This window comes from Setaria viridis, chromosome 2, assembly GCF_005286985.2.
Source record: "Setaria viridis chromosome 2, Setaria_viridis_v4.0, whole genome shotgun sequence".
Classification (NCBI taxonomy): Eukaryota; Viridiplantae; Streptophyta; class Magnoliopsida; order Poales; family Poaceae; genus Setaria; species Setaria viridis.
Genome location: NC_048264.2, coordinates 14,527,092 through 14,540,700, shown reverse-complemented (window position 1 = coordinate 14,540,700; position 13,609 = coordinate 14,527,092). Strand labels below are relative to the sequence as shown.

Sequence of the window (13,609 nt, the reverse complement as noted above, 5' to 3'; positions counted from 1 at the left end):
TGTACTGGCTGGCTCAAATTTTTGCAGAAAGCTTACTACTTGTGGAACCTTAGTTTTATCATTTATTCCACATTAGTTTTTACGTAACCAGTCTAGGTGAGTAAACCATTTTTGATCAACCAAGGGAAACTAAACATCATACAACAATATTTATTCAAGAAAAATATTATATTCAACTCGATTACTCTACGATGCTTAAGCGATAATCAGGTGCATTCATAACTGAGAATTGCGGCGATCCGGACTGATTTACATCCTGCAGGAGATACCTAATCACCAGCCATGCACAACTGATCGGTTTTGCGCATAACGACCTTTCGATTAGCTGTACCCAATGATCGGAAACATAATTACCCGAACCCAGGGACGCACCCCCACATGGGACCCCACATCTGGCCTGATCTCCATGTGAGTTTCAGGCTACGCCCCAGCCTTTCTTCCGCATGCCAAGCACGAGTAAGAATATTCCAATTAGAGAGCCAACTAACTTACCGAGTTTTGCTGGTCCCCAGAGATAGTAAGCAACCAGGTAATATCACTTGATTAGCGGTTAAAACAACGAACGGGCCTTAACAAATTACATTCAGTGAACAAAACTACCATCTCTAGCTTCTGTCCACATCTTCAAAATTCAAAGCCATTTTCCTTGATCAACATGTATGACAATTTTAACCTTAAGTGGTTGAGTAACAAAACTTACTTTAAAGGAAATCTAAGCATTACTAAGCATAGGATTGTTACTAGCTATTTGAACAGGTAGCAAAGATGTCCTACAAACAAGGTGGGATCATGCACAAGACTAGGTTGCAATCAACTCCTAGATTTAATGCATAAATAAGGAAATAACTAATTATTGGACTCATGAATAATAATTATTGGACTCTGAAATCAGATAGGCGTAGACGCACCGAGGCTTGCCTTGATTCACAAAAAAGTTAGTTTCTTCTAAAGATCCTTCAACACAAGGGTCCAATTCAACGACCTCCTCAAATTCCTGAGGTTCTTCTAAGAATTCCAAGAAATCCACTTCTGAGGCTTCTAGTTCTACGATATGATGCATGCCAAAGTTAGATATGCAAACATTTAGAAATAAATACTATACAACTTATCTTCATGATAAAGTTGCGAGCCAACACTAATCTACCCATAAAAGATTAACCCACAATTTAATTCCTTAACTAACCTCACTTAAGCCTTTTATTTTATTTAGAAAAGCATTATAAATAATTTCTAACCTTAAAACTTCATTCCTATGAATTAATAAGCATTTGTGAATAATAAAACATTATTCAAAATTTTATACATTTTATAAATATTAAGTATTTATTTAAATACCTTAATTAAAGGCACTAAATAAATACCAAATTTTTAATTTCCTTTCCTAGGGTTTAAGAATTTTTACTGCATAAAGGAAAATAAAATACACCTAATAAAATTGGTTTCACTAAATTTGGACAATTCTACAAATTATAAAGAATTAAATATGAAAACAGAATTTAAATCTATTTTCTAAAACTATAAACCAATTTCACCCCCGAAAACCCCCTTCTGGAACCTTTCTCACTCACCCCCACCCTAACCCCTCTCACTAGTGCGTGGGCCTGGTCAACAGACCGCTTCCCCGGCCCTGACTGTGGGTCTGCCGGCGAGTAACCGCGACGGCTCATCGCCAGCGAGGCCTCCAGCGACGGGAACACCACGACTCAACTCACGTTAACCTAGTGCACCCACCGATGGTACTCTAGTGGTGGTTGAATGGACGACGACAGTGAACAGTGAAAGACAGTGGCGGCGTGAGCGGAGCTAGGCCTACTAACGGCGTGAAGCTCGACGACAGCGAACTGACGACCACAAGTGGCTCTGAAAGCTTCGCTAGGACCTAAGCTACGCGGCGCGCTCCCAAACCAAAGCCCACCGTGACCGGAGCAAGGTGCTCCATGACGGCGGCCATGGCCGAGGCATGCGCACGGTGGCGCAGGAGCTCCGGCCAACCCAGCCGTGCTCCAGGCCAACAAGCTAGCCCTACACCATCTAGAGCTCGTGCGTGACACACCCATACCCTTAGACAACGACCAGAGCCCCGGCAACATAGCCCTCCACGGCGGCGACCTTACCAGAACAAAGTGGCAGCCGGCACTGGAGAAGATGACAGCGAAAAGAAGCTGTGGTGGATGGGGCTAGACGGCGACTAGTGGGATGGATTCAGGAACTAAGGCGGTGTTTCTGGCGGAGGGGAACGGCTGGCGGTGGTGGAACAGCGGCAAAGCTCACCGGCGACCGAGCGTAGTGAAAAATAGAGAGTGCGGTGAAATGGATAACTCTGGCCAGCGGGAGCATTAAATATACGAAAGTTTCACCACCCTTGCAACGGACACGTCCTGCCTGCTTGCTTGGCTCGCGTCACACGCCTACGCCGATGCGTGGCACGGCGGCACCGCTCTTGCCATCGGCGGCAAGCAGCTGCGTGGCAGTAGCACCGCTCTGCTCTTCCACCTTTTCTCCCTAATTCCGCCCAAAAGTCCACTCAATCTTGCACCCGATTTCCAATTCAAGCTCCACGATTTCCTTTAAGCAAAGTTGTAGAGGATCCTCAGTACTTCATTCTATAGATTCATAGTTTTGGCTCTGGATCACTCTATCTCATGAATTTGAGCCCGGAAAATCATCTAGGGTTCGGACTGTCAGTGTTCAAAAGAAAGCCTCATTCAGTTTCGTAAGAGCACTTTTAAACAACCACTGTCCAAACTTTGAATTCAAATTCAAATATGCAAACCCACTTCTCCTTGTCCACCAATTGTAAACCACATGTTAGGGATTCCATTTTGCCTGCCATGGTCCAGCTTTTACATATAGAATCTTCCAAAATCTTAAGCTAAAGTTGGCCACTTTTCACTATCTTAAGAACTGAAATGGCTATTGCCATTCAGTTTCGACAGTTACTTTAAAATAGTCCAATTTTCAAACTTTCGGCTTCCAGAAAAAATTGAATTCTTTCCTTTCCTTGTCCAACAACATGCTCATATATTCACTAGACATCAAAGTCCACTTGGGGTCCAAAACCTTTCAAAGGTTATATGAAAATTCTTCAGAAATTAATTTCAAAGTTGAAGGATTGTCACTGTTTTCAGCATTTTCAGACAGTGAATAGTAACTCAAGTCAATCCATCTTTGACTATGCATTTGAGGTGCCTATGACTTGAATTTGACTTCAAACTTGATTCCTTTGAATTCTAAATAGCTTCAAGGCTTGATTTCATATTTTTGTCATTTTTTTCCAAATTTGAATCTTGAATTTGAATTTTTGTCAAATTTAACTTTGGCCCATATACCTCCTTTTAATCCAAATTTCACCATTAACACCTTAATGACTATTCTTAGGCTTTTAACAACCCTGGTTGTTACATTTTCCCTCCTGAGGGCGCCGTCGGTTTGTCTCGAGCCCACCCCATCATCAATTCTCCATGTGAAAACTTTGTCCTAGCGGGCAGCGGCGGCGGCGACTATCATTGTATCCTCGGTGGAGGCGTCATATCGGAGATTTTAAATGGTGGTGTACTTCGTGCGGGTATTGTGGTTGCCTAACTTGGATTCTTCAACAGCTACTAGTATCTTGCTTATCCCTAATGAAGTGTGGATGGTTTTGCTGCGGTCTTGAGTTTGTGGTCAGAGTATCAATTAGCAAATGGAGTTGCCACTCTTCTTCGTTGTTGGATTGACTCATGCTTTGGTTTCGATTTCATCAATTGAGAAGTCGATTCATTTGCGTATATGGAGATAAGAGAATTTGAGTTGTATTTTCTTTTTTTTTTTTATTCCTATATGGTACATCAGATCTTCTGATGTTGGCTACATATTCTTTTGGAACATGTGCCCCAATGTAATTTTTGTGATTATGCATTCTTGAAAAAGAACAGTACGCGGCCTACTGGAAGCCTCACACACCTCTGGCATCACAAACCGAGCAGTGGCGATTATTTCCCAGATCTCTACAGGCCGATGTAGAACATTGGTTAGCACCGAAGAAAAAAAAAGAATCAGCAAGTATAATCTTAAATCTGACTGCACTGCACATCTTAAATTTGCTACAAGAGAGAATGCATTGTTAAATCATCACAGCTATTTTTCAGGTAGCGAAGACATTCGTACAGACATTCAGGTGGCACATCAGTGCATCACTGGAAGCTAAATATTGGTGGTCAAGATATCGGTGCAATGGCAACCGAACCCAGTCACAATGAACTGAAGATGATAATTCTGGAACTCATATAAACAATGCTAAAACCATCTGGATATTGAAGACTAATAAACATCACAGACCAAGAACCTTTTGCACAAAATCAATCCGAAACCAGTATTCCCTAATGTAAGCAATTGTCAGCCCAAGATTTTTTTTCCCAAGAAATCTATAACAAGTTGTCCCAAGATAATAGTACCTCAAGATCTTCCTTATCATTTTCCTATTGCTCAAACATCTCCTTCTGCTCTCCTTGCTGTCATTATAAAACCAACATGAGTGTGGAACCCATATCAGTTGATATGATAAACAGAGTAGAAATTTTAAAATGTTTGAAAAAAATAAGAGCCGTCCATCCGGCAAAACCGAACAGTGGAAACAAAGGAAGTACCATGAAGTACCTAAAGAGAAGGGCCAAGAAGTACCAGTTTGGTGGAACAAGTATCAAAAATAGTAAGAAATTACTATGATACCCTTTTAATTATATGTAAATCTATTTCATTATTTCATTCTTTTTTGATAAGAAGGATAAGAAAGGAAAGTACCTGCAAGTACCATTGGTAGTTTAAAAGCATTGTAAAAAAGCTCTAAACAGAAAAGAAAAAACATCAATGACCACCATATGAGTACTTCAAAATTAGGCTTATGAAAAGAGCCTTGGAAAAAAAAACTGAGATAGTATGGAATTTGTTGTGCATATACAAAAAAGACCATTACCATGTCAGTCCTAAATAAATAAACAGAAATTTATTTTCCCTCATCTCCTAAGCCAAGTTAAAAAGCCTCCAGACACTGCAACCAAGGTATACATGAATATTGAGAGAGAGAGAACACATGGATATCGGCAGTGACCTATGCTCTGCTCCAGAAATTTCATTTACTACAGATTCTCCATGCAGAGAACCCACTTGCAATTATGACCAAACATCTCATATTAATATATGTAGGTTAATCGTTAGTGACTAATGCTCCTTGATTTCGTGAAAAGAAATAAAGAGGTTCCAAATTAGCCAGGAAGGGTATGGTACTTTATCGTAAACATAACAATATATAGTCTTAACGCAACATTGTCTAAATAACAATTCACCTGGCCATTTTTACCAAACTAATAAGCCCACTAATAATATTGCTAGTAAAGATCATAGACAAAAGATGGTCGCAATAGGGAAATCAAAGCGTCCAACTGGCAACATTGATGTGGAATGATGCCTGGAATGGATTTTATCTTAGGGACCAACTACCAAGATTATTCTCCTTTGCAAAAAAAAAATGAAATGTATCTCTCGCTCAGTTTCTGGCAGATAGCACTCCAGACACACTTTCATATACCACTATCCCAGCAGGCATTGGAGGAACTGCAAATTTTGCAAAGCAAAGTTGAACAAATAAAGCAGCAAAGCAATGAAACAGATAGCACTCCAAATTGATACAACTGCAAATTGATGTGGAATGATGCCTGGAATGGATCTTATCTTAGGGACCAACTACCAAGATTATTCTCCTTTGCAAAAAAAATGAAATGTATCTCTCGCTCAGTTTCTGGCAGATAGCACTCCACAGACACACTTTCATATACCACTATCCCAGCAGGCATTGGAGGAACTGCAAATTTTGCAAAGCAAAGTTGAACAAATACAGCAGTAAAGCAATGAAACAGACAGTTGGCAATACTGTTGCGAGAATGGAAATTACTCTTCAAGAATGTATTATCTGCTATCATTCAGATCTATTACACCTCCAACTCCTTTCAATTGAACCTGGAAAGCTAAAGTGACCAAAAAGCTAAAAAACTTCATGTGGCTAATCTTCAAAGATAGACTGAATTCCAGAAACTTACACAGAAGAAGAAACTACAAGATTGATGGGGACAATTATAACTGTGTACTATGCAACCTAAATCTAGAGGAAACCACATATCACCTGTTCTATGAATGTCCTTTCAGCAGTAGATGCTGGAACTTTGTTGGTACATCATCGGATCACTCTATCAGATTCTTTGCTACATTTAAAAAAAAAAGCTAAGATGAAATGTCAGCACCAATTTTTCATGGAGATCTTCATTATCTCAGCATGGGAAATTTGGAAACAGAGAAATGCACAAACCTTCAGAGGAACTCAGGGTTCATTCAGATATTGGAAAATTTGCTTTGTGGATACTGTAAAGATTCACTTGCACAGATTTAGTCCTTTTCTTTTAGTCACAATGTATCCATCTGGCTGAATAGCCTTCTGTAAAGTTTTTTCTCTGACCTCTCTCTTATCTCTATCAATTGGCCTTTTTGTGATTTAGCACTCCAGGATGCTACTGTACCTCTTTTTATTTATTTAATTTATATGAAATAAAATACCACAGTAGGGGATTCCCTTACTGCATTTCCCTCAAAAAAAAAAGGAATGTCATTCTTCATTTCCTCTAGACATGAATTCATTGTTGTCACTATCAGCAGCGTCCTCTTATAAATTGTTCCATCAATTACTTGTCAATCATAGATGATTCAAATTTCAATTACATATTATCACAGATGTTAAAGAAACATCACAACTAAGTCCCACTAAGCTTAAATTTTCATCTAACTTGCAATTTCACTTGAACACTTCAATGCTTGGAAGGAACAAAAATAATTAATATAAGTAGAAGGAAGCAGACATCAGTTGGGGTTTCCTACCTTTTTCCCATGGACGCGAGCAAACCTGGACGTGAACAGGCCACGCCACTGGCGTCCATCCTGCAGCAATGCTGCAACAAACAGGCAACTGGCCACTACCAGTCGACATGGTAATCAAAGCAAGCATGCAGTGTTAGACCATCAATGATAAAAAATGAAGTGTGTGTCTTTTCTGCATGCAATCTTACATCAAACTTTCTAAGAACTGGAATGCAAAGACTATCACTCATCATTGCAGCAGGAAAATAATACTTTAAACTCGACATGCAAGAGGAAGTTATCAGTTTTTCAGTTAATTGGATAGATCAGCTGGGTAAATTAGCCCATTGCAGCCAGCTAGTTAATCCAACTTGTGTTAACATAAGGACTGAAAAAAACGGTACAGTGTGTTAAATCAAAAGGAAGGAGGTAGCAATTTTTTCAACCTTTACTATATTCCAATTTAATCAGTATATGTCGTCCGTATTTAACTTGTTGACAGATGGAAAAAAGATATTCTTTTGCTGTCTCAGTTTGAGCAACAACCATGCAACCCTCTAATAACCATGATATACATGCAGTATTGAGCAATCCAACAGGTAGCAAAATACTTCCAGTTGCGAACCATTGAATATACCGATCATGCTAAACCTCAAAGCGGCTCTGAATTTGATGCTTATATTATTTGGGACTGATGAAACCTTTCTCAAATAACCAGTTCTATGAAACTCAAAATCTCAGCACCTATCTCAAATAACTAATGCAAATGTCTACCTTACCATAAGATCCAACAAACTAAACTAATGCAAATTAACTCTACTACCTATGCAAGACTCAACAAAAGGCCACTTCTCACTGCTGCAATGTGCCATTCTGAATACCAGATAGTTGTAATTAGTAATTACAGACATGGTGAACTTGCAATATAAAGTGGATGTAGTAGTAGTAAAGGGCTTACATACTCATCATTGCTTGGGCAGCTGATAGGAGCCTTAGCACTTGCTCTGGAATTTCCTTTCCTAAGTACTGGTAGCGTCCCTGCAGGTGAAAGCAAATATAAGAAACCATAATCCATCTAACATGAGGTAGTTATAGTTTAGATGATCAGAATGTGGATAGTCACTTATGTGTAATGGTTAAATGTGTAATTCGAATCAAATATATGCCCATAGACTTTGATACTAAGTAGTCAAGCTAATATATATTGATTACTGATAAATCAATAGAAATATACTGATCCAACTATGTGCTTTTTTCTACGAGTAATTCAAAATATTGCTGTTTTTTAAGCTCAACAAACCACTAGAGTAGTACTGTAAGCAATTCCAACATACAAATAAGAAGGTTTTCACACCCATGACTTCTTGTAGTCCTCATCTCACTGTTTGAATACCTTTTTCTGTCCTCAAATCCTTTCTGCCCGCCATGGCTAAGCCAAAATGCCCAAGCCTCATCGGAATTTCTAAATTTCATGCCAACATGAGCTACCAATCCAGGCAGTATAGCTCTGCAACAGAAAAATAACATGAGCAGGGGACTTGTGCAATTGCAGAGAACAAGCAAGGAATAGCAGTACTCGGGATTGGGACAACTAATATCCATTTGGTGTCACGTAAGAAATAACAAGTCAGGTTGTATTACTTACATATTGGAATCATGGCGCTCTGTGTTAGCCTCTTCTTCCATCTCAGTACTACATAATACAATTTAAACTGGCTGGTTATTTCATGAGGAAAGGAAGCTTGATCAAGTTCAAAGCAATCTGCTACTAGTAAACCATTAATGCTGAAGACAGCAGGAGAAAGTAGATTATAAGACTTACATACAAGATCAAAGAGCAGAACAGGTCGTCCCTTCCAGCGATCATCTCCGTTGCGCCGTTTCTCTTGTCTTTGTGCGCTTTTCCGCCAGCCTCATGCCATTTCTGTAGTTCTCGCGCCCTTTTCCGTCGGCCCCGCGCAGAAACCAAACATGCTCTAACTCTCAGCTGCAGTTGTGTCCAGCATGAGGAAAAACCTTCCAGGTCCTGCCAACCTTAACTGTTCACAATGCGGCAAGAGCTATTTTTGACGTATGGCCTCCATAACTATTCACCCCCGTGATTCAAAATTCACATAACCAGAGGGAACTAAGCTGAATATTTACAAACCCATGCATGCCAATCATTAATTCTTGCCAAATTGAAATACCTGTTCCCAGTGTGCGAGGCTTGGAATCGGATGTGAGCGCATCAATGCAGAAAACGGAAGAATAGGTTCACCATTCAATTTGCAAGTTACCAAAGCTTTTTAAACTGTCACAAGGTAAAATGACAGGACAGAACAATATTTGCAAAACACTGGGGAAAACAATCTCCATTCACTTCCATATAAAGTTTATTACACAGAAGAACTCCATTACATTGAAGAACAGGTAAGAACTTGATTATATTGAGTAACAAGTCAATTACATTTGGTAAGAACTCAATTACATTGAAGGCTGGATAAAAACTACATTGAAGACCAGGTAAGAACTAGATTACATTGAAAACGTGTAGTCATATCCTAGACACCTCAACACACACACAGGAGTGCTTCTATTCAGATCTAACTTAGGATACCGCAAAACCACATACTGGTGCTCGGTCAATCTAGGTGAACCAGAAGTATTTTACACGGTAGGTACTCAGCAGACTGCCTCCACCGTTCCAGCCCCCACCCCACCCACACAGAGACAAACAAAAAAATAATGAACCTAAGGTTCACTCACAACGATCAAGGGCTCAGAATTCGGTTCTTTTCTAGTTCCTCTTTATCTGCTACGTTCCAATTGGTAAACAAACAACTCTTTTAGCAATTGTTACATTTTCCATACCATGTGAATTTATAAACTTATTGACAATGGCTGCATTTATAATCCTATCTGACATGAAAGATGTGGATGGAGAATAACAAGTGCAACCTGAAGCTATTTTAGAGACAAAAATGAACAGAAAGGATCATGTTTCATATACATGGTTATTCAAATATATGGACCTGTATGCTAAAAACTTGAAATGGATAGCCAACTAGCTTAACATGTCTTACCCTTGTTATTACTCCCCCGAACAACTAATATTTGAGAGCAACAAATTTTTGTTAACTCTTTATTTACAATAAGCTAGTTTTATGTTTAGGAAAAGGTAATGCCAAGCTTCATTGCAGGCACCTATTCCTCATCAGGATTCACCATCCAAGACCCCAGAGAGGCAGACCCTGCTACCAACCATCTAAAATTCTAACTGGTTCACACAGATTCACAGAGCACAAACTCCTGAGCAAGTGTGGCACCTACCTGAGCACTAACTAAGCATGCACTCCATGTGTGTGTACAAGTGAGTAGTAACTAGCTAACCTTAACGCCGATGATGCGATGGAGTCCAGATGGCCGGCAATCAGGCAGCCCAGAGGAAGAAACGACATGTCGGCGTCCAGTTCCCACAAGCGAAGAAGAATCGTCCGTGCATTGGTCCTGGTGTGGTCACCACACCGCCTCTGATAGGAACACCACAGTAGCAGTAGAAGCAGTCAGTAGTAGCAGCACCATCATCACACCAGCTTAAGTTGCGATTCGCCGGTGAAAGCTGTACCTGATGTTGGAGTTCCGGCTCCGGCTCCGGCTCTGGCTCTGGCTCTGGCAGAGGCGGTGGCACCAGAGAGCCGGTTATGGAGATACGGACTCCCCGCCGCATCAGCTCGACAAGGAGACGCGCTGTGTTGCGGGCGTCGTCGAGCCCGCAGTGGAGGCGGCCATCCCACTGCAGACCCGCCTCCCGGACAGCTTCTTGCAGGTTGCGCCGCCCAGCGCCAAACGCGGTCTCGAAGGGGATCCGGAGGTTAACCCACTGGTTGAAATACGATGGCTTGGAGATGTTCTTGAAATTGCATTCGAACTTCAGCATCGTCCGGCAGTCCCAATCACCCCAGGTGACGATGGCGAGACGGTTCTTGGCGACGCCCGCCGCCGCCAGCCACTTGTCGTGCAAGGCCAGCGCCGTTGCAAGATCCACGCCGCCGTCGACCTGCTCTTGCTGAATCCCCGTCAGCTCGGAGCAGAAAGCGGTGAGGACCGGGTGGTGCCGCGGCTTCACATAGGTGCGGAACGAGGAGAGCAGGCCGCCGGTGGCGGCGTCGACGAGGACCGCAGGAAATTCGATGATTTCCTGCGGGTAGATGCGCGAATCCTTCTCACAGGTAGCCTCGAAGTCGACGACGACGAAGTAGTCGAACTCCCGCATGCGGAAGTCCTGCTGCTGCGCCGCAGGATCTGCCGGCCCGGACGGTACGGCGGAGGAGAAGCTGAGCATGCCTCGAGCTGCAGTGGAGGCGTGAGGAAAGCTCTGGCGCTGCTGCTGCGAAGCCATGGCGCCACGCGCCGCCGGATCGGCCGGCCGGAACGCGGAGGAGGAGGGGAGGCAGAGCATCTTGTTCGCCGGATCTGCTGTGGTTGCTGGGAGCAAGGCTCTCCTTTGCGGTGGTTGCTGGGACGAATTGAACGCGATGCGGGCGATCTAGGTTGCCGAGAGAATTGCTTCGCGGATGATTTGAGATTGGATCCGAGGATTTGGATTTTTATTGCATAGATGCGGTGGCGGCGGTGGAAGGCGGCGGAGGCGTACGGACGGCGCACCATTTCCTCATGCCTGGCTGGCTCCGAAAGTCCGAGTCCGACTCTCAGGTGGAAGACTGGAAGTGATTTTGATTTTGACGCTAAGTTAGGTAGGCCCCACCTGTCACCAATTGGGCTAGGCGTTGTTTAGTTGCCAAAGTTTGGAGTTGCCAAATTGCTGCAGCACACTGTAGCGTTTCGTTTGTATTTGTGAATTATTGTCCAAATATTGACTAATTAGGCTCAAAAAATTCGTCTCGCAAAGTACAACAAAACTGTGCAATTAGTTTTTAATTCCGTCTACATTTAGTACTCCATGCATGTACCGCAAGTTTGATGTGATGCGGAATCTTCTTTTTGCATAATGCCAAAGTTGGGAGTTTGGGGTGAACTAAACAAGGTCTAGGTTCCTGCTGTTGATGAGCGATGACTCCGATGAGTAACCGCGTTGGCTGGGGTTTTTTTAAAATGATATTATTTTTAACAGAAAATCTTGGATTTACGTGCTGAAATCAGAAAATTGCAAATCAGCTTCTTATTTATCGGGTAAATATCTGACAAAGTATATGTAATAGCGCCGGGCACGAATTAACAGAACAAATATACTGTTCAAAAGCGACTGCAGCTACAGATGAAATTGGCCTATCCTTACCTTATCGTTCTCGGAACGGTTGACGGTTTATATGGCCTATAACACTCACCTAACAACTGAAAGGGTTTTTCAATGACCATCAAATCCCATAATACTATATTTTTGCTTTCTCACCGGTCAAATTTAATTAATAGTACGTTGTATTTGTAGAGTCTTTCATTTTACGCAAGATGTTTCAAACAGAGCTACGGATAGGTCTACCCACGCAAATGCAACAAGGACGTCGAGACAAAACCCACCGTCCTGACGGGCATGCCTCACCCTTGTGCCTCATCATTATGGCGCCAGGCGATATGATCGGGGCTGTGAGAACAAATAGGTACCTATTTAAACTAGGGGCCGTGCACATGCACGGACTATTAGGTGATGATTTGAAAAAAAACATATATTTGGAGAGAAATTTTGTAAGATTAATCCATCTAAAAAGTCTACTTCAGTTGAGGTTGAGGCTATATAGGTCTATCAAAAAGAACTTGTATTTTTGATAAAAACAAATCAGTTGTCATAATTGATAGCACAGTTGCATTGGAATGATTTATATTATGTATAAGACATGGGGTGTTACGCACATTGTTACTGAGCTACTCACGGCAACATGCTCCTTTATTATTTAATCGGCAGCAAGCAAATTAAATACCATGTACCCTTAACGATAACGATAACCTAACGTCAGGGTAGAGGACATAATTATGGATTCGGTAATGCTAGCGTTCGTGCGTGTTAATGCCTCCCTATATGAAAAACAGCTCACAGGCTAGTGTTGCTGCAGCGGTAGCCGTGCCGGCTGAATTGTTTTTCATCCGCTAGTTCAATGCACTGCCGCCCGTCATGGAGTTCTAGTTTCCTTCCGCCTCATGGAGCTCCAACCCACACACCGCCGTGCCTCCTCGCCATGGACTGTGAGCAGCGAGGTTGCAGTGGCTTGCCTCCCCTTCCCTCTCCCTCCATTCCTCTGCTACACACCGGCGAGACGCACCTGGTGACTCCTGCAGCGTCTCCACAGCATTTGCTCGCCCCCATCGCTCGTGTGCAAGAGGTTCACCGCTGCCATGCTCTTCCTACAATTAGCTGATTAGGAGATCAAGTAGAAGGGAAGGGTAAGGTGCAGAGGACCAACGTGAGGCTCATCATTATGTAAGTCAACCCCTAGCAAGCCATGTATTCCTTCTGCTCCTGCACCGGTAAAAAGAAGAGGACAAGGGGATGCGGAGGATGCAGCATACATGAGCATCCAAGAAGACAGTGCAGAATGTTGCATTAGTAATTTCTAATTGCTGCAGCATTATTTTTTATGTTGCATTAGAGATTTAAAATGTTGAAGTGTTTTGTGTTGCTGATGTTGCAGTAGATTTTTATTCTCGATGTTGCAACATGATTTTTTATTGATGTTGCAGCAAGTGATTTCTTGTTGTGTTAGCTTTTTTGTATGTTGCATGAGGTGTTCTATGATGT

The 13,609-nt window shown here is 42.1% G+C and overlaps 1 protein-coding gene and 1 long non-coding RNA gene across 2 annotated transcripts; both read right to left on the bottom strand.

Moving 5' to 3' along the window:
- Window positions 1–4,031: 4,031 nt before the first annotated feature.
- On the bottom strand, window positions 4,032–8,695 carry LOC117843740 (uncharacterized). The gene is made up of 3 exons (XR_011897585.1): window positions 8,525–8,695; window positions 8,273–8,386; window positions 4,032–7,917 (listed from the first exon to the last, which is right to left on the bottom strand). It is a non-coding gene; the product is annotated as an uncharacterized lncRNA (long non-coding RNA).
- Window positions 8,696–9,280: 585 nt separating this feature from the next.
- Window positions 9,281–11,581, bottom strand: LOC117843738 (uncharacterized). The gene is made up of 2 exons (XM_034724423.2): window positions 10,487–11,581; window positions 9,281–10,391 (listed from the first exon to the last, which is right to left on the bottom strand). The coding sequence occupies exons 1-2, from the start codon at window positions 11,318–11,320 to the stop codon at window positions 10,203–10,205; spliced, it is 1,023 nt and encodes a 340-aa protein (XP_034580314.1). The 5' UTR covers window positions 11,321–11,581; the 3' UTR covers window positions 9,281–10,202.
- Window positions 11,582–13,609: the final 2,028 nt, after the last annotated feature.

Bases quoted from the DNA above. Each gene is read 5' to 3' on its own strand.
- LOC117843738 (XM_034724423.2), bottom strand. From the start codon at position 11,320: ATGCTCTGCCTCCCCTCCTCCTCCGCGTTCCGGCCGGCCGATCCGGCG. The intron at 10,392-10,486 runs GTACAGCTTTCA...TGTTCCTATCAG, and splicing joins AGCCGGAACTCCAACATCAG to AGGCGGTGTGGTGACCACAC.